At 50.8% G+C, this 26,681-nt stretch overlaps 3 protein-coding genes across 4 annotated transcripts; all 3 read right to left on the bottom strand.

Annotated features, from left to right (window-relative positions):
- Positions 1-2,395: 2,395 nt before the first annotated feature.
- Positions 2,396-6,292, bottom strand: LOC101789381 (carboxypeptidase A1). The gene is made up of 11 exons (XM_038173359.2): positions 6,013-6,292; positions 5,674-5,755; positions 5,283-5,417; positions 5,093-5,197; positions 4,837-4,938; positions 4,653-4,754; positions 4,403-4,513; positions 4,132-4,222; positions 3,578-3,777; positions 2,797-2,881; positions 2,396-2,672 (listed from the first exon to the last, which is right to left on the bottom strand). The coding sequence occupies exons 1-11, from the start codon at positions 6,123-6,125 to the stop codon at positions 2,485-2,487; spliced, it is 1,314 nt and encodes a 437-aa protein (XP_038029287.1). The 5' UTR covers positions 6,126-6,292; the 3' UTR covers positions 2,396-2,484.
- Positions 6,293-6,840: 548 nt separating this feature from the next.
- On the bottom strand, positions 6,841-12,630 carry LOC101805302 (carboxypeptidase A1). Its single transcript, XM_072039040.1, has 11 exons — positions 10,912-12,630; positions 10,429-10,510; positions 9,991-10,125; positions 9,487-9,585; positions 8,925-9,026; positions 8,599-8,700; positions 8,111-8,221; positions 7,918-8,008; positions 7,589-7,788; positions 7,221-7,305; positions 6,841-7,128 (listed from the first exon to the last, which is right to left on the bottom strand). The coding sequence occupies exons 1-11, from the start codon at positions 11,079-11,081 to the stop codon at positions 6,941-6,943; spliced, it is 1,365 nt and encodes a 454-aa protein (XP_071895141.1). The 5' UTR covers positions 11,082-12,630; the 3' UTR covers positions 6,841-6,940.
- A 217-nt stretch (positions 12,631-12,847) lies between these two features.
- Positions 12,848-24,286, bottom strand: CPA2 (carboxypeptidase A2). 2 transcript variants are annotated; one of them, XM_072039146.1, is made up of 13 exons: positions 23,536-24,286; positions 21,170-21,267; positions 20,995-21,083; positions 19,460-19,541; positions 18,449-18,583; positions 17,592-17,687; positions 16,811-16,912; positions 16,225-16,326; positions 15,375-15,485; positions 14,926-15,016; positions 14,415-14,614; positions 13,346-13,430; positions 12,848-13,112 (listed from the first exon to the last, which is right to left on the bottom strand). In XM_072039146.1, exons 2-13 carry the CDS (start codon positions 21,179-21,181, stop codon positions 12,925-12,927), a joined length of 1,293 nt encoding a protein of 430 aa, XP_071895247.1. In that variant the 5' UTR covers positions 21,182-21,267; positions 23,536-24,286; the 3' UTR covers positions 12,848-12,924. The 2 variants fall into 2 exon arrangements, with proteins under 2 accessions (XP_071895247.1, XP_027317350.1); XM_027461549.3 differs by lacking the exon at positions 21,170-21,267 and having other exon boundaries at positions 23,536-24,276.
- Positions 24,287-26,681: the final 2,395 nt, after the last annotated feature.

Below are 26,681 nucleotides of genomic sequence, written 5' to 3'. Positions count from 1 at the left end.
TCAGCTGCCATGCCCCTCTTCCAGATGTGCAAGCAGAGTTGTCTCCCTGATTCAACTGCACACCAGTGCTTTCTTCACTCCTACTTGGAGCAACTGCTTTAAGGTTAGGGTGAAATTTTCTTTTGTCCTCTCACTGGGTCCCTACAACCTAGAAAGGACACAAATCTGGGAACTGAGCAGGGCAAGAAGATTTTATAGGAAACCGGTATCACAGCTTTCATCAAATTGGTGCTTTCATCTTACCAGTATTGCCTGGGTGACCTAGAAATCACCTGAAACTCATCAGTGGAAAAAACTGATGCAGGATGATGAGGAGAAAGCAGAACCGAGGTTGCCTGCGTTTGTAGATGGTTGTGGAGAGATCCTGCTCCTCTCGCCCTCACCTGGTGCTGCTCAGCTTTACCTGGCTTTGGCTTCTTGGTCTCGTGTTTTACTGTGTGCTTATGTCAGAAGGGGAAGAAAAAAAAAGCCAAATGATCTTTAACAGACCCTGGTGCAGGTCACAGGGGAAACTTAAGGTGAAAGGACAAGGTGAGAGAAATTACAAGGCCAAGTTTATCAGTTTAAGACTCAGCATCCCTGAGGACACTTATCACAACCTCTCTTTGTACCTCCACTACAGCAGTGAGCTTTGCCTTCTGTACCCATGACCCCTTGAATGTTTAGGATTTGTGGAAGCAAGAGGTTGTGTAACGAGCTGCTTTTCTGCCTCTGGTCTAATCTTTTCAGATTCTTTCACTCCTCTTAGTGACAAATTTTGGTAGCAGAGCAGAACCACAGAATTTAGCTCTGTGCAGTGACCAGCACAAACCTCCCATGCTGTGTAGGGATGCCCTGAGGGGAAGAATAAGGGGAGAAAGGAGGGGCAGAGCCATGTTAAAAATATCCTGAAGGCCTATGCATACTTCAGCATTGAATGCCCGTGTTATCAAATACAGATCTATATTTTTCTAGGTAACAAAAGCCAATTAAAGTGAGGTATCTTAGAGCCCTCAGCTTCCCAGAGAACCCTTAAATGGTTGTGCAAAGCAGTTTTAATTTGGGCAAGCTGCCCTTCCACCCTATCCACACAGGTCTCTTGCATTTTTACAGGGAGGGTGTATGTTTGTACTTAGTGCTGCAAGAGGCAGGCTCGTCGAGTGTGAACACCCAAATAAAACAATAAAATTAAAAAAAAAAAATGGGGCTGTCTGTCTTAATCTTATTTCTTCCTGTCCCTGGGAAGGTGAATGCAGCTCACCATCTTATGAACTGCTCAGCTTTCATAATCAACCACATTCTGAATGAAGCAGCCTGTCTTTGTGTCACCTCTGGGGAGAGAAGTGGTTGTTTAAATGGTCTGAGACCAAAGCGGGAGCTGCAGGAACCTTGACCATGCTTTCCTATGCTCTAGGTCTAGAGCCGTGGACTTACCTCTTGGGGTTTTAGTTTCTGGCTGATGGTTTTACTGGCTGGATGTCCCCCTAAAGCTTTCAGAGGAATTTGATATTGAAGCATCCTCAAAATGCTACATCTATCTTTGAGTGTGGGGGTGTAATGGGGCTTGTACAGCTGCATATTTTGATCTTGATGTCCCAAATCAGCTGCTCCTATCTGGTCTGCAGGCAGCTCCATCACAATGTCATTAGGGAAAAAAAAAAAAATAGATTTAACAGGCAGCTCCTCCAACCACCAGGTAGCAAAATGAGAAGGATCCCAAATCCCTGGCTGCTCTGGGCTGCATGAAAACCTACTTCTGAAGCAGAGGGGCAAAACTCTCAGAGCTGTTTGCGATCCTCCTAACCCAGGGCAACAAAGCAAGAACTGAACGTGCTTCCCTGTCACCCTACTGTTGATGGATTTGTATATTTTGGACTTTTGATTTGGCATTGCTTGGAGGGGATGGGTACAGTCAGGCTGTGTATAGCCTGGGGGTTTTAAATGTTTAATAAAAAATAAATGATGTATGGTTGAGTTCCTCTTTTCAGTTTGGAGAGGGTCTGTGGGGGCTGAGGCTCTGCAGGGGCTGAGCTCCCATCACCCAGGGATCGCAGCAGGTGAGGAGAGTCTGTTCTAACAGTGCTGCAAGTTGGTGTTCAACACCAGAAACACAAAATAAATCTTGCTAACCTGCCCTGAGGACATCCTAGAGCCACCTCAACCCCTGGGGACGGTGCACGGCTGAGGTATCTGAGGTCTCTGCTTGCCCAGTGTCCAACTAAGCTTCTCCCTACTCCATCCTCTGCTCCAGCAGAGGGAAAAAAAGCACTTTCTTTTCATGTCCCACTGCTTAATCCCACTGTGGGGCTGCTGGGCCAACACATTGACCACCCCCAGGAACACCGAGTCACTCAGAAAGAACATTTTACCCCCCAAAACACTGAAAAAAAAACTTTTTGACACAATTGGAAGAAGGGAACCCACAATAAGAGGCGTTTTTCTCCTTCTTTCCAACAATTTATTGCATTCTTCTCTCCAGCTGAGTCAGCCACTGCTCAGCTCCCCTCAGTAGGGGTGTTCGAGTGCGTGGCGCATGATGACCTTCAGTGCCAGCCACGTCTCCTGGGCAGTCGGCACGATCTGGCTGGCGGGCAGCAGGAACCCGTAGCGCCCCGTGTCCCGCAGCTCAAAGGTGAAGGAGTACTTGATGCCCTGATTGTACGTCCAGTCGATGGTTCCTCCGCTCGCTTGATCTTGGGGGAAGAAACGGCAAAAAGGGGTCACTCCGCCTTGTAGGGTCGCGTGGGGAGGTGTCCCCCCTCGTCCTGGGAATTTGGGTTTTGGTTTATGTGGGAGCGGAGCAGCCCCGTTACTTACAGATGGTGGTGATGATGCTGCCGTACGTGTACTTGGTGCCGTACAGAGACGACAAAGCGGTGACAGCCTCCTTGGCCACCTGGTGCTGTGGTGGGGGGGACACAGAAAGGAGAAAGATGAGGTGGGGAAGGCTTGGGGCAGGCTGCAGAAAGAGGTTTCATACTAATGCCATGGGCAAAAACAATGCCAGGAAGGTGGAGTTTCTTGAGGTGATGGCCTTTGAGCTTTTTCAAACTCCCCAATCAATTTCCTTTCACAAAGTCTGATAAAATGAGGGCTAATGGGGCTGCTAAGATGGTGAAGGGAAGATGTATGAGGAGGGGCTGAGGGCACTGGGCATGTTCAGCCTGGAGAAGAGGAGGCTGAGGGGAGGCCTCATGGCGGCCTACAGCTTCCTCATGAGGGGGAATGGAGGGGAAGGAGCTGATCTCTTCTCTTTAGTGACCAACAATAAGACTTGAGGGAATGGTGTCAAGCTGAGGAAGGGGAGGTTCAGGCTGGACATCAGGAAGAAGTTCTTCACTGAGAGGGTTGTCACGCACTGGGACAGGCTCCCCAGGGACGTAGTCACAGCACTGACCCTGTCAGAGTTTAAGAAGCGTTTGGGCTGTGCTCTCAGTCCTATGGTCTGAATTTTGGGGTAGACCTGTGTGGAACCAGTAGCTGGACCCGATGATCCTTATGGGCCCCTTGGAGGCTGCCCCTTGGGGGAGGCCACCCCTCGGAGGAGAGCAGCCTCAGGGTGCCCAGGCCCCCCTCAAACCTCCACAGCAGCCCCTACCAGTTCCTCCACGTCAGGCACGGGGGTGGTGGTGTAGCCGTAGGGGTAGAGCAGGAGCTGGGAGTAGCTGTGGATGGAGACGAAAGCCTTGATGTTCCCGTGGTTCTTCACGAAGTTGACGATGGCCTCCACCTCGGGCTCCGAGTTGGCGTAAGGCCCGTGGTATGTCTCCGAGCAGGGGCTGCTGCTGGACCCGGACCCTGTGGAGAAGAGGACGGAGAAAATTCAGGGTGGATGGCTTGGAGAGCCAAAAGAGCAAAGGACCCTTCACCATTTACAACCCCAAGAGCTTCTCCCACCACTTGGCTGCTTGGTGGCCAAAGAGGAACACTCCTAGGGCTCCACCTAGACATTTGTACGACGGTTCCCATTTTGTGGTTCCTTCCCTACTGGTCACTAGGGGACACCAAAGCCTTGGGAGAGCCCAAACCCATGTCTTGGCCAAGGAGAGCAAAGCCCAGCCCTTCCCTAGGGACATCAGAGAATCTCTCCGAGTCAGAAATGTCCTGGAGGGTGCAACCACCCCTCTGTGGGGTGAACGGGATTGCTCTGACCTCCAAAACCTGCGTTCCAGTTGCGGTTGGGGTCCACGCCGACGCAGAGGGAGCCCGATCTCTTGGACCTGGTCTTGCGCCACATGCGGTTCTGGAAGGACAGAGCCACCTCAGCCCGTGCCCAGGGCTGGGGCTCCGCCAACCTTGGGCAGAAAAGCCAAAACAGTGTCCTGGGAGGGGACTAACAGGTCACAGCTGTTCCCTTCCCACCCCATGGAAATGTGGACAAGGAGACCTGGAGCTTGTGCACTGCCCCCATCCCCAGCCGTACCGAGGTGTGGGTGAAGACGAAGCCGTCTGGGTTGGTGACAATCTCCAGGAAGATGTCCATCTGGTCCAGGATGGAGGCCAGACCTTCATCTTTCTCCTGATCTTGGACAATCTACAGTGGGTGGAAGTTTGGGGATTGCGGGACCACCATCACCTCCATGGGGATGGCCACGCCGTAGCCGGGGAGAGGGGGAAAGAGGGGACCTTGTGGCCCTTTGGGGACATGAGACGTGGCCAGGAGGTGCCCCTACCTTCTTGGCAAACCAGACACCGCTGGCTTGTGTCACCCACTCGCGGGAATGGATGCCGGTGTCGATCCAGATGGCCGGGCGGTTCGTGCCCCCTTTGCTGAACTGCAAGAGAAGAAATGGGGCCGTGGGGGAACCACCCGTGGTCCTGGGACCTGCTCACCCCCACAAACCCCTCCTGCCTTGCCTTGAGCACGTAGAGGGGGCGGTTTTCTGTCGACCGGCCGATCTCGAGCTTGCTGACCAGGTTGGGGTTTTCAGCCACCAGCAGGTCCATGAAGGCGTAGATCTGGGGGTGGGAGAGGGATTGGGAGGGCAATGAACGACCCCTGCAGTTGGAGCAAGCCCCTTGGCCAAAGCAATTCCAGCACGTTATTATTATTATTTGTTTTTCCCCAAAAAAATGCCCCAAAACTTGTGTTTTCCCACCCACAGGGCGTCACCTCGTCCAGGTTGTGGTAGCTGCTGTAGTCGAAGGTGTCGGTGGAGAGCAGCTGGAGCCGGCGGCGCTGGCGAAGCATCTGCATCTGCTCCTGGTCCACCAGCGCCTGGGGGGGGACACGGGGCAGGCTGAGACCTCGTCCCCCGCCACGCCGAGCCCCTCGCCCCCCCGCTGCCACCACCGCTGCTGACCTGCACGTCCTCGATCATGATGGAGTAGGGGACGCCGTTGGCCTCCAGGTGGGCTTTGAGGGGCTGCAGGCTGGGGAAGGGCACGCGGACATCGACCGGGTCCCCGGTGCCGCGGGGGGACAGCCAGAAATCCAGCTGGGAGGGGGAGAAAAGGAAATGGGGAGGGGGTGTCCACCCATGGGACACCATCGCCCCCTCCCCAAGCCTCTACCCTGAGAGGTTCAACCCCTCTCCCGTCCCCAACAGCACCCCAAAATAGGGCACGGGCACCCCAAGGAGACATCACCTCTAACCCACAGCCACCCCTGCTCTGTTCTGTGGGTGCAAAGCAGGGGAAAAAGGTAAAGGGGGGGGCGAAAACTCCCCCACCCCACACTGCAGCACCCGATACCTGCAGATGCTCCAGGTCCTGCAGCTCCTGCACCTTCCTCAGCTCCTCATCGCTGCTGGGGACGATGCGCAGCACCTGGTGCCTGTGGGGTCAGAGGGTGCTGGAGGGGCACGGGGCGAAAATCCAGCACCCAGGGGTCCACCATAGCCCCCTCCCCATCCCATCCCATCCCATCCCATCCCATCCCATCCCATCCCATCCCATCCCATCCCATCCCCATTCCCCCAGTGCCTGTGTCCCATTGGGGCTGAACCAGCCACTGTCCCCATCCCGGACCCCATCTCCAACCCAGACGTGCCCCCATCCCAGCCACCCCCACCATCCAAACCCCCTCCCTACCCAACAAAATCCTCGGTGGCAGCAGCCACTGCCACCAGGGCAGCCAGCAGCAGGAGGACCTTCATTTCCAGCCGAAAGAGCTCGCCCCACATCCCCACGGCACCTCGGGGCATCTTAAATCCCGGCGGTGCCCAACCCGGCCCCCACCAGCTGCCCCAATTCCCAGGGCCCTGGGAAAGCTTCCTGCTGGCACCGGTCAAGGTTGGACACCGTGGACCTGCTGGCCCCGGGTGCAAACCCGTCCCGAGGAGCTGGAAACCGGCCGGGGCCGTCGGTGACTCAGCCGGTGGCGGGGCAGGACGTGGGGAGGTGACGCCGGATCCCAAATCCCACCGCCCACGGGGCCGGCCGTGGTTCGGTGCTACGGGGAGAAAAAGGGAGAAACCGGGCTGGGAAAGGCGCAGGGTGTGGGTTTTTTCACGAGCCTGGGGTCTCAGGAGAGGCTGTGTTTGCTTTTGGGGGGGGATTGGATTAAAAATTGGTGTGGGACGGAGATTAGGGAGGGTGGCGGTTTTTCCAGCTGGAAAAAATAATCGAGGAAATGCCTGGAAGCACTTGGCACCCAGAAGTGTCCCCACTTGTCCCCGAGGGTGCCAGCCCCAAGAAAAGGGGAGGGATTTTGGGGGTGGTGCTGTCCCAAAAGCCACAGATCTGGACACAGCCACCCATGATCTCCTGCACCCTTTGGGGTCGTTGGTCCCAAAGGACAGGGACGTGGTGGGGCTGCTGGTGGCACGGGGAGAATAAAACCCCCTCAGGGCTCAGAATCCTTTTTTCAACCATTTTTTTTCCCCTTTCTTTGAAATCCACCATGAAAAAAAAAAATAACAACAGGCTGTGGGATTGTCTGTGGGGTCATTTATTGAGACGAGCAGCGGGGTCAAACCTATGGGGTCGGGGTTCCCCTCCCCGGCCGATCCCTGTGGGCTCAGTAGGGGTGCTGCTGGACGTGGAGCATGATGTCCAGCAGCGCCGGCCACGTCTCGGTGGCGGTGGGGATGATCTGGGAGCTGGGCAGGAGGAAACCGTAGCGCCCCGTATCCCTCAGCTCGAAGGTGTAGGAATATTTCACCCCGTTCTCGTAGGCCCAGTCCACGGTGGTGCCGGATGCCACATCTGCGGGGAGAGGAGGTGAAACACGGCCCCGGTGAGCGGTGGCAGCGCTTGGGGGGAGGACGGAGATGATTTTATTTGAGGGGGGGACTCACAGATGGTGTCTACGATGCTGCCGTAGGTGTATTTCGTCCCGTACACCGCGGCCAAGTCGTTCACTGCCTTTTCGGCCAGCTCGTTCTGCAACAAAAAAAAACAAAACACTGAGAGCTGTGGGACACAAACCTCATTTCCATCTCCTTGGGGTAGCAGAGACCCCAGGGCACCTTCCCTACATCCCTCCACACCCCTTCTGCTCTTGCTTTTCCCCAAAACACCCTTAATTTTGGGGAGACAGGAGGCACATCTCGCAATCCCCACGAGACGAGAATCGAGACAGGCTTCAAAGTGCAGGTTGAGCCTAATGAGACCTCCGCGGGGGTCCCGGGGTGCTCGCAGCCCCGACGTTTTGGGGCCATCTCACCAGTTCCTGGAAGTCAGGCGCCGGCTCGCTCTTGTAGCCGTAGGGGAACATCAGCATCTGGGAGTAGCTGTGGATGGAGATGAGGGCTTTCACGTTGCCGTGGCCGAGGATGAAGTCCACGATGGATTTCACTTCGCTCTCCGAGTGGGCGTAGGGGCCGCGGTAGGTTTCGGAGCAGGGGCTGCCGCTGGAGCCGGGGCCTGGGGCAACGTGGAGGAGACACCGTGAAACCAGGGGAAGGGTTTTTTTACCCCTGGATTCCTCCCCTTGTGCAGGAGGATCCAACATTTGGATGTGTGGGGGCTCTCCGCACACCTCCCGTGCCTCACCTCCGAAGCCCGCGTCCCAATTTCGGTTGGGGTCCACGCCGATGCAGGAGGAGCCGGCGTTGATGGACCTCGTCTTTCGCCACATGCGGTTCTAGGAGCAGACGGACGAGACCGCAGGGAGGTGAATCCCTGCCCTGATGCCACCTCGGGTGACAAGGGACAAGTCCCCAGCTCACGGTGTCCCCACACTCACGGAGCTGTGGGTGAAGGCGTAGCCGTCGGGGTTGGTGACGATCTCGAAGAAGATGTCCATGTTGTCCAGGATGGCGGTGATGGAGGGATCCCGGCCGTACTCCTCGGCGAGCTGCAAGGGGAAGGGGCAGGAGCTGCCTCGGGACCCCCCAGGGATGAGGGACGCGACCGAGCAGCACCAGGGAAGGTGTTAAAAGAGGGCTCAGGTAGGGAGAGGGGGAAGTGGAGATGCTGCAGGGTTTTTTTCCCCATTGGGTCCAACCACAGCACCCAAGAAGTGGCTTTGGTTTGCAATTTCTGCCCCTCCTTCACCCAGATCTTCACCACGTGTGGGCCCAGGGATGGGGGACACCATCTCCAACATCTCCTGTCCCATCCCGGAGTCCTTCGGGTCATTCCCCTCCCTTCACAGCCACCCCCCAACCTGCAGCTGGGCTGAACCCATGGAAATCCCAAACCTAAACGTCAACGTCCCCATCGTGGGGTTACCTTGTTGGCCGTCCACACGCCGGTGGCCTGGGTGACCCACTCGCGCGAGTGGATGCCGGTGTCCAGCCAGATGGCCGGCCGGTTCGACCCCCCGGTGCTGAACTGTGAGGAGAAAGCAGGATTTGACCCCAAAACCCCCCCGGTTTCAGGCTGGCAGAGGTTGGGGCCACCTCTGGAAGCCACCAGCAGGGTGCCCAGCACCATTTCCAGGTGGCTTCTGAAGCTCCCCAAGGAGGACACCCCCCACCACCATGCCAGGGCTCAGGATGGGTGCTTGGGGACACCCAGGAAGGACGAGGATGAGGTGAGGTTGGCCCCAAACCCACCTTCAGCACGTACAGGGGTCTCTTCTCGTAGCTCTCCCCGATCTGGATCTTGCTAACGAGGCCGGGGTGATTGGCCACCAGGGTGTCCAGCCAGTTGTAGATCTGGAAGGAGGAGCTGCTGGGTCATGCCACTCACCCGGGTTTTTCTTTTTAGTTTTTAGGGTGTCTGGCACCCTAAAAGTGCTCAGGACTGGATATAAACCCTTCGTGTGAGCAGGGAGGTTGGTGGACCACCAGGTGAACGGTTGGGAAAAAAATCTTTGAGATCCCCCAACACCATCACAGCCTCCACCAACAACCCACCAGGCTCCGAGGACAGGGTTTGACCTCAAAATGAAGTCGAAGACATCTCCCAGCAAGGCAGGGAGGTGCCGGGAGAGCCCAAGCTGTACATTTATACACGAGGAGGGATTCCTGCTCTCCAGGCTCTACAAAACTCCCCCCCCAAGGAGAGCAGAAGTGTCCCAAGGGTCTCATTGCCACCACCACCGATGTCACCCCGTGCACACAACCACGGCACGGCCCCGGGGAGGTGAAGGGAATGCTCTGCAGAGCAAAGTACCTCATCCAGAGTGTGGTAGGACGCGAAATCGAAGGTGCTGGCGCTTCTTTCCTTCTCCTTGGACAGCAGCATGATTTTCTTTTCCTCGTCCAGCAGTTGCTGTTATGGGGAATAAAGCCATAAAGGGGGCTGGGAGGTTCTGGGGGTTGGCTCAGGGCATTTTGTGCGCGCAGATAGCACGGTTGGAGAAGAGCGTGCAATTTTGTGTTTGTCTGTTCTTTCTTTGAAGTCTCTGATGTCTGGGGGTTTCAGAATAACTGCTAACAACGAGCGACTGTTATGGGACACTATGCAAGCCCCTGATATCTGGCCAGGTGGCCAGGAGATTTAAGGAGAAGAAAAAAGAAGCTGAAGGACGGCTGGGAGACGAGACCTGCAGGGGATGTTCTATAAACTCGATACGGTGCCAAGGGAGTACAAAGGGGAAGGACAAGAAAAAAAAACTAAGAGGAAGACCACGAGCCTTCAGCATGAAACCGGTGGGTTTTGCAACTCTGCCCTCACCTGCACGTCCTTGATCATGATGCTGTAGGAAATTCCATGGGACTCCAGGAAGATTTTGACCGCTTGCAGGCTGGGGAAGGGCACGCGCAGGTCGGATGGGTGCCCGGGCTTGGTGGGGTCGCGCCAGAAATCAAGCTGATGGGGACAAGAAGAGGCATTGCTGCTGCCCTGAAGGGTCTGGGAAGGTCTTTGGACAGGTTTTGGGATCAGGAGGGCTTGGGGACCTTTAATTCCATAAAGGTAACTCCAGGAATCAGGCTGGGGGTGCAGATCCTGCTCCCCATCCCAATTTTCTGCCAGGATTCACTCCCCCAGAGCGACCACGGCAAACGCAGCGGGCGCACGGGCAGTTCATAACTCAACCAAAAACCAAGAAACCAACCCAAAACCCCGATACTACAGCTCGGGGCTGGCTCGTGGGGCACCGGCGTGGCTCACCTGCAGGTCCTCCCGCTCGCCCAGCGCCCTGAGCAGGGCGATTTGCTTCTCGTTGCTGGCCGTAATGCGGAGAACTTGGTCCCTGCGGGGAGCCAGAGCCATCAGCAGGTACGAGGGGACATGGAGAAGCACAGGGGGACACGAAGGAGCATAAGGGGACGCAGTGTGAGCAGCAGAGCCCAGCCCCGAGCCACCAACGTGGCCCCAAACACGGGCTGGGTGGAAGCTCGAGGTGGCTCTAATGGGTCTGCAGCAGCAGAAATCGTGTTGGTTATTAGAGGTTTGGGGTGGAGAGGGGGAAATGCACATTCAGAACGGCTGGCAGGGGAAAAAAAGGAAGCATTGGAGAGCCCGAGGTGGTCTCAAGCCTTCCTTTCAGCGAAAGAAATACCTCACGGGGCTTTTTTTTTCTTTTTTTCTCATGCAGGAGGGCACAGGCAAGCAGGATCCGTCCCCCCCATCCCTGCTTTCAACAGGACTCACCCCACAAAAAGCTGCTCGCCGAGGGCGCCCACCACGAGGGCGGCGAAGAAGACCAGGAGGACCTTCATGGTGAGTGGATACGGACGAGCCTCAGCCCCAAAGGGCGTTGACAGGGCCCTATATAGTCCCCCGGGGACATTCATGGACCTCCCCACCAAGGCCACCTCCATGGGGCCGGTAGCTGTGAACAAATAAGCCAAGGACGGCTTCCGTGAGCCCACACGTTTGTTTTATTTGGAGGAGTCAACAAAAGAGCAGCCAAGCTGGGGAGGAGCTGATAAAATCTTCCTCGGGGCTCGGGTGGTGGCGTAGGTGTCTAGAGAGGACACGTGCACCCCATTTGGGTGTAAAAAGGGGAAGGCGCCAAGCTCAGGGGTCCTTTAGGGTTCCTTAATGCACAACCGTGGGGTTCCTGGCCAGGAAAACCCTACAGGCACTGGAGATGAGGTTGGTGAGGAGGTCCCAGCACTGAGGTCTTCATTTAGGCGAGGTGGGACGGGAGCTGAGGAGGTCTGAGGTCCATAAGCGACCTCCTGGCCCACGGAAACTCATCTTGGGGTCGGCCCAGCTCCTTCCACGTTGGGTCTTGGAGCCCTCCAAGGATGGGGACCACAAAGCCCCTCTGGGCACTGCTGCACTGTCCTGGTAGAAAACCTTTTTCTCCTGGTGGAGCTGATGCCGTTGCCTCACCGCCACGTTGTGGTGGAAATCCCGGTTCCACGTTCCCAATAATCTCCTCACGGGGGGCGGGAGGGTCGCTGTTAGGCCTCCGCCAGCCTTGCTCTGGGTCTTGTTAGTCCCGAGGATCCCCAAACTGGACGCCGCTGCCATCAGGCCACACGTTTACGAGACGAGGAGCCGGGTGGCCTCAAGACACGGGTGTTGGGATGGGGTTTTGAAGCTCTCCGACCTCCCCCAGCACCCAACGCAGGGGCCCAGCTCCAGCAGTAGCAGCAGCAGCAGATGGGCCGGATCCTGGAGCTGTGTGCCCCGAGTCCTGCCCGCCAGCGGGGTTTTACCTTTCTCACCAGCTGGTTTTTGGCAGGGTGAGGTCAGTGGGAAAACCGGGTGCAGGGAGTGCTGCCTGCCCCGTGCCCAGCTTGGCCTTCCCAAAGGGCCACGTCGAACCCAAAGATGGGCCCACGTGGGCCTCAACTGCACCTCCGCCTCCTCTCTCCCTGCCAAAAAGGCTGCCCGAATGTTTTACCCGTGTGTTTGCCCTCCTGCCACGGCTCCCGGAGCGGTGAGTAACTCGCCAGCTGCTGGGGGATTAGGAGATGTTGAGATAAACCTGTTCGACTCGGTGCCTGCTGCACCCCGAGCAGGGATTGCTAATCTCCTCCGGTCCTCTCGTGGCTCCCATGCAGGGTTGTGTGCCCTTAATCCCCACGAAATGAGCAGGCTGAGCAGGGAAACGAGGGAGGCAGGCGCTCAAGGGACAGGGGACTGGCCCTGTAGGGTGAGAGCAGGCGTCCTCCTGCCCTGGTCCTCCCGCTTGACTGTGCCCACCAGGGAGGGAGAGCGGGGACAGAAGAAATTCGGCATGGTGTAATTTATTTTTGGCAGCTCTGAAGAGCTCACGCTGCTCTCAAGGGACAGCCACAAGTTTCTGAAACATTTTAGAGAGCTGCCTCATCACCCCTGGGAGGTGGTTTCGGTGCTGGTGCCAGGGCTGGCTGTGAGAAGGGGGCTACTGCATGGGCGAGGAGGTTTGCTGGGGTACAAAACGCTGCCAAGGGCTGTTGCTGCTTGCTGCAAGCAACATTTTCCATTGACTAACTGCAGAGGGCACCCAAAGGGGCACAAGGCAGGATAATTTGCTGCAGTCACAGGCCAGGGGATGGATTTCTCCTTTCCAAGTGCGTTTTTTGACCCAATCCTAAAACCTGTGACACCTCGTAAGGGTCTACCATGCACAAGACAAACACGAAGCGCCTGGAGGAATGCACACGGGTTTTTATTCAGAGCATTTCTGAGCTTGCTGTTCCAAAAATCTGACTCCCAGCCCTGCTTTTAGTGTGCGTTGTCTCGCACGTGCTCGATGATGGTTTTCAGGCCCAGCCACGTCTCCTCCGCCGTGGGGATAATTTGGCTGGCCGGCAGGAGGAAGCCGTAGCGCCCGGTGTCTCGCAGCTCAAAAGCGAAGGAGTATTTAATGCCATAATCGTAGCTCCAGTCTATGCTGCCTCCACTGGCTTGGTCTGAAAAATGAGAAAAGGCACAGAGGGTGAATACAGGATTGATCTGAGCTCTGCTGCCACCCTTGTTATATTTGTGAGGGCAAGGATTTGGTTTTCCTGCAAAAACTCAAAGTCTGATGGGGTCACCCTACAGAAGCATCCCTCCTCCCAAAAGGGAGAGACCTTGAGGGGGATGTCCAGAGGCTGCTGCCCTGGGACAGCCCGGAGATGCTCAGAACAGCAAAAATACTCACAGATAGTAGTGCAAATGCTCCCCACTGTAAAGGTGGTGCCGTGGAGGGACTGGATGGCGTTGGCAGCAGCTTTGCCCAGGGCATCCTGAAGAGGCGAGGAGAAAGGACAAGTCAGAAAGCAGCCACACTTAATGAGACTAAATGTTAAGATTTCACCAGCCTGAACCATGCTCAGGGAAAACACCAAACTAGTTTACAGCCTGCTTTCACTCCCCATAAAAGCAAGTTATGCCAAATCAATCAATTCCTTTATTACTCACACTAGTGACAGCACTCACAGCTTTCCCAGTATTTTGGGGTGAATTAAATTAAATGTGCAGGTTCCACATCTGATCATCCGGTGTTTCATCTCACCTACTGCCCTTGTCAAGAGAAGGTTCAAAATACACCAGAAAATGCCAAGGCAGTTGGAGACCTTCCAACACCAGCTTTGTGCTCACTGCAACCAGTGGTTGTAAAGAAAACAGAGCCAGGCTTTATCTTGGAGGTTTAGAGCAAAAGGACAAGGGGCAACACCAAACTGCCACAAGGGAAATGGCATTTAGGTATTAGGGGAAAAGAAAATCCCCATGACAATGGGAAAAATTTGGAACAGGCTCCAAGAACCTGTGGAATCTGTCCTTGCAAGCAGTCAAAGCTCAGCTGGGCAAAATCCTAGGCAGCCTGATCTGATCTCGAAACTGGTTCTGACACCAAAGCCCGCCTGCTCTGAGCAGAGGGTCAGACCAGAGACCTCCGAGGTCTTAAATTAAATTAAGGCAGTGAAATTATATTCCCTCAAAGATATTATTAAAGACGTGATGCTGTTGTTAAAGCAGAAAGAAGGATTTCTGGATGATCCAAGAATGCCAAGAATGGGTGGGGATGGCACACGTTTGTGTGTGACCAAGACTTCTCTTTTAAAGGCTTTGCACTGCACGAGGTCTTTGCTTGCTCTCATGAGTGGTTACTGTTGTGGATGGCAGAGTTTAGCCCCTTGTTTTTATCCTGATAGCTCACTATAATACTTCAGTATGGAAAGCCAGCTGGACAGAGCAGAGGAAGGTAAAACCAAGTCATTGTGTCTCACCAGCTCAGCGTAGTCTGCTGGCTGCGTGCATTTATAACCATAGGGGTACATCAGGAGCTGCGAGTAACTGTGCAGGGTGAGGAAGGCCACGACGTTTCCATGGTTCTTAATAAAATCTACAACAGATTTAACTTCCACCTCTGAGTTGGCACTGGGCCCACGGTAAGAGTCGGAACAGGGATTGCTGCTGGCTCCAGGACCTGTTGGTACAAAGGGGGAACACAGAGAGATCTGTAAGGATTCGTGAAAGGTCAAAGCAGACCAACACAAAGTGTGATAAATGCTGGAACAGCAACAACAGAGCATGAATATTCAAGGGACACAACTGCTGGAAGATACAGATTCCTTCATCTTTTGCTTGTTGCCAATTAATTAAATCTTCACAAAAGACAGCAACCATTCTATTTGACCATTTTCTTTCTGAATCCCTTATGTTAAGGAGATCGCTGGGATCCAGGAGCAGGGAAGGAACTTTCTTCTTCCAGCCAGAATCCAGAAACTTTATTCCTACCTCCAAAACCCGCATCCCAGTTCCTGTTTGGATCAACTCCAATACACAGACTGCCTGCATGCTTGGAGCGGGTCTTCCGCCACATGCGATTCTGAAAAAAAACACACACTATGGAGCAAATCTTCATCCTTGAATTAATGCTGTTACCCAGAAATAGTTGCTGTTCAGTGAAAATTGATCCTAGGCACAAGCCTAAGAACATTTCTGATGGGCTGACAGCCAAAATGGGCCAATGGACACAACTGAAGGACTGGTGAATTTGCAGTGAAGGAGAAAGATGGGTTAAACAAGTAATTGGTATCTTTGGCTTCCCAACTCTATTATAACAGAGTTTTATATATTACAACATCAGCAAAAGGACTTTCAGAGCCTATTTCTCTTGCAGTCGTTGGCTTGGGAGAGCATGACAGCTTTCTCAACCGGCTTAGAGGCGCAATGTGTTTACTCACTGTGGTGTGAGTGAACTCGTAGCCATCAGGGTTTGTAACTGGCAGCAGGAAAACGTCCATTTTGTCCAGCAGAGAGGTGATGGATGGATCGTTCCCGTAGTCAGAAGCAAGCTATGCAGAGGCAATAAGGCACACCGTGATTATCAGCATATTTCTTTCCCACTCATTTGTGCTCTAAAAACTACGTGCAGAGGCAAAGCTGGCTTTCAGAGCAGGCAAACAAGACACACTAATTATCTACTGGCAATAACCGTTCCTCATTAGACTTGGAGATTGGAAAGAGCAATGAATCTATTTCACTATTTTGTTCCAAAAATAGGAATTTAATGGAAGAGGGCGACAACATTTTCCTCTGCCTGTCTCTGAACACGGGCCAAGGCAACACAAGCACTAGGGCTGAGGCAGATTAGCCAGGTTGGGAACGTACAGCTGTGCTGCTCTCCCCTGGTGGCTAGGTCATTTTCAAGAGAAATAAATGCTCATTTAGCGAGAACTGGAATGTTTGGCACCTTTGTGGAAAGCAGCCAACCACACAGTGTTCCTCTGCGTGTGCAGACTGAAATAGCACACTGACCTTCTCCGAGTCCTTGGTCATTCCCAGAGCTATCAGCCCTGGAATCCTCAACACTTTCACCTGGACATTTTGTCTGCCTTTTTTTTTAATTTCAATTCTTTTCAATTTTTTTTTCAATTCTTTGTCTAAATAGTTGCCAGACTGTGTCTGGAGTCAGCTGTGTTTTAAGAGGGGTGATGGAGAGTTCTCAGAGCAGGCTGAACACGTGCAGGTGCAGTATGTTTTTAACTGGAGGCATTCCCAAGGCAAAAGAAAATCAGGTGCTGCCAAAGTGACCTTTTTAGCGATCCACATCGCGCTCGCTTGGGTAACCCACTCTCGGGAATGGATGCCGGCATCGAGCCAGATTGCAGGACGGTTGCTTCCTCCAGTGCTGAACTGAAAAACAAAGGAAAAAGTTTTAATACCCTCACTGACTTAGTCAAAAACGTCTCATATAGACAGGGTGTCCTGGTTTCAGTTGGATGGAGTTAATTTTCCTTCTGGTAGCTGTTAGGGTGCTGTGCTTTGGATTTAGGATGAGAATAATGCTGATAACACAAAACATCCCATATAGACAGTGAGTTGTGAGCATCGTGCATCACTTGCTTTGTACATTCTATGATTATTATTATCATTATCATTATTATTTTCCTTCATTTTCTGTCCTATTAAACTGTCTTTATCTCAACCCATGAGCTTTTATTATTTTTTTTCTCCTGAATTCTCTTCCCCATCCCACTGGGGGAGGGTGAGCAAATGGCTGCGTGGTGCTGAGCTGCCTGCCAGCTTAAACCCCAACACAAGGATGCTTTGGACTGAGTTGTGCTGTATATCCATACACGTGTACACTCAGAGTCCAAGATATGCTGTGTGACCATACCTTGAGCACATACAAAGGCCGCTTTTCATAGGATTGCCCAATCTGGAGCTTACTGACGATGTTGCTGTACTCAGATGCGAGATTATCCAGTTCCTCATAAATCTGGAATGAAAAGCCACGATAATATTTACATTCCATTTGTATACTGTGCTGCCCAGACCAACCATAGGATCTGTTGAAATCCATTTTTATCTCCCTTTGTCTTCATGACCGTGGCCTCACCAAAGCCCCACCTCACCTTACGTCAGTGCAGTTGGTGCTGTTCCTAATGTCACAGATGCAGAGGGAAACACTGCCGTATCAAGATTCATTTATCTCAGGAATAAGTTCAGAACCCTCTCTAAGAACTTCTGGTAAAGCAAATACCTTTTCCTCCACTTTGCTTGATGGCTATTGGCTTCCTGTATTTTCCTAAATTCATTTATTTCCCAATTTCTTTTGAGGGTCAGAACTGACGGGTTTTGAGAGAACTCTGTGGGAGTTCATCAAAAAGTATGACCAGCACTTGCCTGTTCCAACACTCTGACCATGAAATTAATATATTTAAAAACAAAACTTTTACCAGAAGAAGTGTTTAAGGCCAGGTTGGAGCGGGGTTTTAGCAACCTGGTCTAATGAGAGGAGTCCCTGCCCATGGCAGGGAGGTTGGAACTGGATGATCTTTAAGATCCCTTCCAACCCAAGCTATTCTATGATTCTATGTTTGATTGAAGATGATATGAAAAAAAAAAAGCCAGAAAAAAGAATCCTTTTCCCCAAAAGCTAGTTCTAAGGAACTCACAGAGCTTAAAGAATGGTAAATTCCATAGTTGAAAGTGCTGCTGCGCTCCATCTGTTGACTGGCGACCATTTCTTGCTTTTCTCTGTCGAGAACGGCCTAAAAGAAATAATTCAAATTTTGAGGAAAGCCTGCTTCACTTATAAGCTCCTGACCAAATGTTTATAAGATAATGAAACGGTGGCTCTGCATACTGGCTCCAGCCACAGTCCCAAACTTCACACCGCTGTGGAGCAAACATGCTTCTGGAGAATTTATCTGTAGTGAAGTGGCAAGAATACTGCTGTTTAAATGGTCAGCATGAAGTTTTTAACACGTTAAGATGGACAAGAATAGCACTGGAAAGCTGGAAAAAGGGGCAGCGTTTCTGCTATTTTAGATGCTCTCGTGGCATTACTGCTTAAGAAGAAATGTTGGATTAGGGCTCACAGAGGTGATTTTTCTCTCACATGGTGGTGTACAGTTCTCATGGCCTATGATGCAGAGCCACTCGTAACAGTTTACTGAGTTACAAGTATCTGAGAGTAGGGATTCCCAAACTTTTGGGGCCAAAAGACCACACGGAATTGTGGTCTCGGGTCCGAACATGGGTTTGGATAGCATCTGCAAAGTGATCTCCACAGTTTCTCAGTGCAGCAATGAGCTTACCTTTGGAAAATTAGTGACAATCTATAAAAAACATAGAAAACACAGTCTATAAAAATAAGAGGAGGACTATAAAGTCTATAAAAATAAGGGGAGGACCTCACAGAAGGCAGACTATGGAAGAATCCGTGAATTAATGAAGGAGGCTGGACTGTGAACCATTATTTATTTCCACTGTATTTGAAAACTAATCATGGGCCAGTGGCATCACCTACCTGCAGGTCTTCGATCAGGATTGAGTACTCAATCCTGTGGGACTCCAGGAAGACTTTGACTGCTTGGAGGCTGTTAGCAGGGACTCGCACATCCACAGGGCGGGAGAAGGTGGAGGGATTTATCCAGAAATCAAGCTGAAAAGAAAAAGGAAAATGGATTTGGTTTGGGGGAAAGCGTGCTTTGCAAACAAGCTTTCCTAAAGCTATAGAAACATCAATTTCTCCCAAATTGAACAAACTCTGCAGCGTTGTTCCCCATCAATCATACAGCACATTCCATCCTGTAGCTCCCTCACCTCAACCCTGTATCAGGTACCATGACAAATTCTCACACACAAAAAAAATAAGGATCCAGCAGAAGGTTAGAGGCAGCACTTTCACTGACTTCAGAGCTCCGGTAATGGATGCAAGAGAAAAATTCAGTCTTCTATAGTGGTTATTTTACTATTCTTCTTTCTACATGTAGTAGTTTCAAGAAAAGCTCCATATTACATTATATGATAATATAAAACCCATTGCTTTTACTTCTCCTTTGGTAGAGCTTTTCTAAATTTTAGTTTCTATACCATTCAAAACAGTATTTTTAAAAATGATAATAAAAATTTTAACATTAACAGTATTTTTAAAAATGATAATAAAAATTTTCACCAATGACAATAACAACAATAATAACATAGAAATTTCTAGCATGTTTTCCTGTTTCAATAGAGGTGAGACTAATTTATTAAAATTCTTCCCATTGTTCTGGGAGACAGGTACAAAAGTATTAGCATTCCCATTTTAACAACAACATTTTTGATCCTAAGATTAAGAGCAGACCAACTCAAATATGACTGTCAACCCAGTGGGAAGAAAATTAACTTGTAGATCAAAACCCAAATATTGAGCATGTCTATCCACGGCAGCTGCTATATTATGGTATGATCCTTCCAAATCCGATGCAAAGTCCTACCAGGATAAGTCCTACCCCAGTCTGAAATGTTAAAAAATGCCACTGTGATAATAACGTACCTTCAGGTGTTCCAGCGTTTCCAAAAACTGTAAATTCCTAACTTGTTCCTCATTTTTGATCTTGATTCGGAGGACCTGGTGCCTGCAATAAAAGAGCTAGCTGGCTATTGAGGTTATGAATTTGGTGAGTAGTTACTTGCATGATATCAGCTGATATGGACTCATTTAATGAAGTTGACTTCGTGCTACCCAAGAATTTAATCAACAACCTGCAGAGCCAGCCTGGTATTCGTGCACTAGATTAGTAACTAGTTAAATGGCAATCTTTAAGATTTCATCATAAACAAGACATCGAGTGAATGAGTTTTTAATTGGTTACAAGGATTAACACTGCATCTATTGTTCTTAGTCAAGGACTTGGGAAAAAAAAAAAAAAAAAGAGAGTTTGTGAACGATGAAATGATGGTATCAAGGGGTAACATCTTCACACCCTGCTCTGAACAGGAAAGGGGACTTAAGACCTCTGGAGGTCCCTTCCAACCAATGCTTTTATGAAATAGCAAAAGGATCTACGAACAAGTGTACACGATGTTTGTGGGATAATAGATCCTACTCTGGAGAGCCAGTGGGGATTCTGAAGGAAACCTGAGAGCCACGGAGAATAATTATTTTGTTGGCCCAACTTAAACCAACACTGAAGGTACTTTACCACATTAACTTATTATTGGATTTTCCACAGTCATAAGCCTTATTTTGGATTGGGTTCTTCTCTGAAGAGGAGATGAGGTTCATTAACCACAGCTACTGAAGGTGATTGAGGAATTAATCCATGAGAACCCAGTCTACAATATGCCAGAGACCAGATTAAAAGACTAAAAATAGTTTATTCTGATCTTAACAAATGCCAGAATTTTAGTAAATTAAGTACACTATTTTACTTATTCTTAATCCTTACATTTTAATATACTGTTTGCTCACTGGAATCTAGTGTTCATTAGGGTTTTTTATTATTTTCGATTAAGGTTCTTCCACGGTCAGTAAGGCTGTGAGGAAATACCCCAGAATGAGATTGTTTTGCTATGAAACATAAAAAAAACCCTTTAGGATGTAATGGCTAGAAATATAGAGTCAGGTCAATTAGAAAGGCTCTGAAGAGGATTAAACATTTAAAGAGAAATACGAATCTTCGCAAACACAATGGGAAGCCATTGACCTGTCAGATCTGAAGGCAAGTTCTGATTTTCTGGCTGTGGTCTGTGCTGGACCAGATCTGTCAAGCTCTCAAGCTTCGCAGTGTGTTAAGCTCGGGATCAAGGCTTGAGACCACTCCCTACGTAGCACCGAAGCTGAAACAAAGCCTTGGGTGAATACAGGAGCTCAAGTCTGCAGCTACACCCTTCTCTTTGGACACCCCAGATGAAACTAAAGATTCCTTCAAGCACTGGGGAACCAAAGCCGTGAGAGAAGGCAGTCACAAAAAGCAAAGAATGTGCCCCAAGCAGATTTTTTAAAGTTAAAGTAATGGAAAAGAATTACTGGAAAATGCAGTCTTGAAGGTCTCGAAGTGAAAGGTCGTACACAAAAGCGTGACTCACCCAACAAAAGTTTCCAGGCATAAGGCAGCCCCAAAGAGGGCACTGAAGATCAAAATCAGCTTCATGTTTGATATGAAGAGCGACTCAATCTGGCAAAGGTGAATTTATAGAGGACTTGTTAAGAATCCCTTCTTCAGACAAAACACATCTGAATTCCATGTGACTACATTCTCACATGTATCAGCATTTCAAGGTAACCAGCAGCTTGAAGGCCGATTTCACCTCCAAAAATATTTTCCACTTAGCTGGAAATTCCTGAATTTCCATGTAAACCTGTAACAAGAATTGTTTTCAAAGCTTTGCCCACAAAATGTTTCAGTGACCTGGTAAACATTTTTCTGCTAGGTAGAGGGGAATGGAGTCAAACCGAATGTTATCCCAGCTCTCACTGGGATGGAGCTCTACCATTAGATTCTTGCTCGTGTTTTTTTTTTCCTCCTGTAATAGGTTTCTAGTAGCCTACTCCTTGATCCAAAAAGTCAGCTAGCAGAAAGCTCTCACTCAAGCAAAAATACAGAAATTGAGCAATTATTTTGAAGGATGAGCTCCAGATTCTGTTTGCTATACAACAAGTTGTCTCTGATAGACTGGGCCCAGACAATGCTATACATTTTCTCTTATCTATAAGTTACACGTTTCTAGGTGTACTCCAGGTGGCTTAAATATATCTTTATTGAAATTATTAGTATCCCCCAGTCCTCGGTTGGGGTGGTTTCATTCAGATCCAGCCAGCCTTGCTAGTGCTTCAAGCAAATTAAAGATGCAGCAAGCTTCACGTGAAGACCATTGTACAACAGGAGCAGAAGCAAAGCCACGGGTGAACAGGAACACAGGAGCTCAACCTTGGACAACCTTGCTAGACACCTCTTCCAAGGAATAATTCTTCCCAGAAGAAGGTGACATGGGTTTAAAGAAGTCCTGGAACAGCCACTGTTGGGTCCATGTAGCTCTACAACACCTGCAGTGCTTTTTCCTGATCCGATAGCTCTGCGTGTCCCTTTGTTCTCGTGTTGGATGCTGCCTATGCCTCATGTTTTGGGGAAGGCCTTCATCTCATTTCCCTTCCACACAGGTGCCCGGGTATCTGAGCTGTCACTTTCCACACTAAAGGAGTAACGGTGAGCTTCGAAAGCTTCTTCTCTTGCCTTTGCTCACAGGAACACCCAGCTGCGGTCGTCCCAGAATGACAGGTCGAGCCGTAGGGCTGTTGGATGCACTTTTCCTTTGTCCCATTACAAATGTGACTGAGGAAGAGCCAGGCGTTGAGCCTGCTGCAATATGGAAAGAGATCCCGGGAGCTAATATGGGAGAGAACGGAGACAGTTCAGCTCCTCCGTAATCGGCCTCGGGCATCCCCTCCCAGGAACCACACCTTCCACTCCGAAAATCTAGGTGAAGGGCTGAGGGAAGGAAACGGCTGGCAATCCTCAGCGGGAGGTGTTGCTGCAGACCTCACCCACATAATATTCTCCTTAAATTATTTATCAACACCTCCCTGAGGGAGCTTCCCCCGGCTTCCACTCCCACCCTGCCCCTCTGGAGCTGGGGCAGGGGCTCCTCGGCAGCCGATTCCAGGTTACGTCTCTGCTAAGGGCAGGCCCCGTGTTTTGGGGAAGAAAAGGAGCTTCTGGCTGTTTTGACAGATGGGAATTACTCATCCCGCAGTGGCCATATCTTGGGGGCACACTGTGGAGGAGAGGTGTGTTCCTGCGAGTCCTCAGGTCTTTGAGGTTTAACCTAACCCCGTCCTTGGGAAATAAGCAGGTATCTCCGCTCCCCTCAAAGTAAATCAGGTAATGCGAGCTTCTCCTAAAAGTCATGTTAGGATCCTAAGGGTCCACCATGAGAATTTCCTGCTTCTAGCGCTGCGATAATTCTGGTGGGAGACAAATTCAAACTGTAGCTGATGGCCTTCGAAATGTCTTAAAGAACTGATAGACAGTCCACACCATCTCCTGCGGATTCGCTCTTTGAAAACAGGAAGGAGGGACTTAATTTAGGGCAAAATTACAGCTTGCTTCATTATTCATGCTATATCCTGCATGGAGCTACATGCTGCCAAGAGATCCTGCCAAACATTATGTCAGGGCCCAGGGTACACCGACAAGCTCCAAGTGCCATCACCAGCCTCATCTAAGGCCTCCACCCACTGCATTTAAAGAACTGTTTTTAAGCCCAAATCTTTGCACCCTTTCCTAACTCCTACTGAAGGAGTCGGGGGATATGGTGCTGTGAAAGCCCGCGGCGCTGTGTCCTCCCACTGCAGCCATGCGGTCCTGCAGGGTTTGGAGATAAGCCTTGAACCACACGGGAAGTCCTGTGGGCAAAATCCTGTGCAGGATTTGCCTGAAAGGCAGCCTCGCAGCTCAGGTTTCAAAACACCTGAGGAAATTAGGGAGCAGCAGGAGCAGGGGTGTACCACAAGAGTGAGCCAGAAGCCTGAGATGACAGCAAGGCAGGCAAGGGTAGAGAGCTCACCGCAAGCTGCGTGGCTCCACAGGACCCAAAAATGAGGAGCAAAACAGGTCTGGAGACACTGACCGGGGACAGCCGCGCTCCAGATCCCAGATAAATCCGCAGCTGCAAGGCAGGTCCAAAGCCAGGCCGGGATGTCACGAAGCACAAACCCAAGGACACCGTGCACCACCAGCAGAGCTGAAACAGGGCCCAAATCGAATGGCCTCAGCTTAAATGCAGCTCCCGGGTCAATGGGCGGAGGGTGAGTGGGTGGGGGCCCCACACGAGGCTGGTCTGGGCCCTGGCGCATTCACCCGGCAGGGTGGGACGTCTGAGCGCAGGCCCCAAGTGGATGCGGTCTCAGGCGGTGAATCACAAACACCACGGTAACACGTTAATAACCAGAAGGTTGAACGTATCTCAAGGTTTGCCTCCTTCCAGTTGCCTTACAAAGTTTGTCTGTGCTGTCTTTGATGCAGGAGCGGAGTGGGCATAACCCCTCCTGCCAGGCAGAAGGGCCTCCAAAGACACCACGCTCAGGTGGAGTCGCTCCTTTTTGTAAAGATTGGGCTCTCTTCCCTGTCTGGAAAAAGGTTTTTGCAACCAAGATGCCAGCATAGTGGTCCCTCCTGTGGGAAGGAAGAGGCAGCTTCTGTCCTCGCTGTGCTCTCAGGGTATGTCTGAGCCTAAGTCCATGCCTTGTGACGCCATCCATGCCTGTCACCTGTCCTCTTCTGTGCCTCAAAACAAGAATTTGGCAATTCAGCGAGGAGGGGGACCGGGAAGGGGAGATGACCAGCACTGGAGTGAGCTCTGCTTGTGCTCCTAGTTCCCCATGTGTCCCCTCTGCCTTCTCCACATACCTCCTGCATCACCTCCTGCCCTCTCACAGGGTCCCAGGGCATTTTCTATAAAACTTTTTTGAACTCTAGGCACAAATTTACAAAATTTATCTTTACCTTTAGAATTAGTCTGCCTTTTGTCAGAACATAACCATTTATCTTGAGCTTTCTGGAGGACCTGCTGTAGGAAAATAACATGCAGTACAGATTTTGTTACTTACAACAAAGCCTAAACGTCGCTTCCTTAATATCTAAGGGGAAAATACAGAATCACAGAATCACAGAATTTCTAGGTTGGAAGAGACCTCAAGATCATCGAGTCCAACCTCTAACCTAACACTAACAGTCCCCACTAAACCATATCCCTAAGCTCTACATCTAAACGTCTTTTGAAGACTTCCAGGGATGGTGACTCCACCACCTCCCTGGGCAGCCCGTTCCAGTGCCTAACAACCCTTTCAGTAAAGAAATTCTTCCTAACATCTAACCTAAAACTCCCCTGGCGTAACTTTAGCCCATTCCCCCTCGTCCTGTCACCAGGCACATGGGAGAACAGGCCAACCCCCACCTCTCTACAGCCTCCTTTAATGTACTTATACAGAGCAATAAGGTCACCCCTGAGCCTCCTCTTCTCTAGGCTGAACAAGCCCAGCTCCTTCAGCCGCTCCTCATAGGACTTGCTCTCCAGGCCCCTCACCAGCTTCGTCGCCCTTCTTTGGACCCGCTCAAGCACCTCAATGTCCTTCTTGTAGCGAGGGGCCCAAAACTGAACACAGTACTCGAGGTGCGGCCTCACCAGAGCCGAGTACAGGGGGACGATCACCTCCCTAGCCCTGCTGGTCACAGTGTTTCTGATACAAGCCAGGATGCCGTTGGCCTTCTTGGCCACCTGAGCACACTGCTGGCTCATATTCAGCCGACTGTCCACCATCACTCCCAGGTCCTTCTCTGCCTGGCAGCTCTCCAACCACTCATCTCCCAGCCTGTAGTTCTGCTTGGGGTTGTTGTGCCCCAGGTGCAGGACCCGGCACTTGGCCTTGTTGAACTTCATACAGTTGACCTCAGCCCATCAGTGCAGCCTATCCAGATCCTCATAATGCTCATACATAATGCTAATTCTCACAGCGTGTGCAAGCTTGTGAGAATGGCAGTTGTGATGGCCCTGGGACGTGAGACCAAGTGGTGTTTGCACAGCTACAGCACAGGGAGTGGTGCCAGATCCTGCCCTGCTGCCCTGCTGCTGTGCCTCAGCATGGGCCAGAGGAAAATGCTGCCAGGAGGGGAGCCCTCATGTCCTTGTCCTTTCTGCTGAGTCTCCCGATAAGACCGCAGTCCTTGGAAATCCAAAGCACACGTTACATATAAACATCTTTATTTTTTTCACCACCTCAAGTTCGACCTGCAACAGCAGCGCGGCAGAGGGCTCCATCTGCAACTCAGCTCCTGGATGGTCAAAGTTAATCCCATGCAATTGGCTATAATGCAATTCACTAGGGATTACTGCTAGGAGAACTATTATTTCTGTTAAGTAGATTATTTAGGCATTCCTAATCCATAAGGCACCTTAGCAATGCCCTGGATAAGGAATGAGTCAGGATTTAAGTATGTGGTTCACCATTTGTAGACATCACTGGCATCATTTTAGGACTAGAACATTCATTTTGATCTCTCTGGAAAATTTGCAGCTATACGCCAATGTAGCAACACTGATTGCAGTGAAGCTACTTATTTTCAGCTTAAATTTCTTCAAATCAGGAAATCAAGGCCTTCAACTTTGCAGGGTTCCCAGATTTCGTGTGTCTGAGTCACATAGCACCACATACTGCATCGGATCCTGTTGTGGCTTTGCATTTTAGGACACCAAGCACACGTATGAATTGTAACTAGTAATAACAAGAGGATGGGAAGGGTACTGGGAGAGATACAATCAGCTACCTGTACCTGCAGATTAAAGACCAGTTCTAACCGTGACATCATCCCCTGAGTGAGATAGTTATAAATAATAATAACAACTTCTGAGGCTGTGCAAGCCTTTTAAGCAGGGAAGTGTTGTTCTAGACCCACAATAACCTTCTGCTAAGAACCAGCAGATGTCAGCACAAAATACAAAACTAAATATCTTACTCCAGCATAAGCAGAGCAGACAAGACAGGTCATCAAAATGCCAGTGCAGCACCAAGGCAGTATGTTCCCTAAAATCCCCCCAAAGCCTTCTTCATCTTCATCATATTTCCTCTCATCTGGTTTCTGACTGGTGCGAGACAGCAAGAAGTCATTTTGCCAGTACCACAAAAGACAGGGAAAAGGGTTTGCCATGGAGCCTCATTGCTGGATGTGGGACCCAGCATTGTCCCTTCTCCGAGGGAACAGAACAAGGGAATATCAAGC

Source organism: Anas platyrhynchos, chromosome 1 (assembly GCF_047663525.1).
Source record: "Anas platyrhynchos isolate ZD024472 breed Pekin duck chromosome 1, IASCAAS_PekinDuck_T2T, whole genome shotgun sequence".
NCBI lineage: Eukaryota > Metazoa > Chordata > Aves > Anseriformes > Anatidae > Anas > Anas platyrhynchos.
This window is presented reverse-complemented; position numbering and strand designations above follow the sequence as displayed.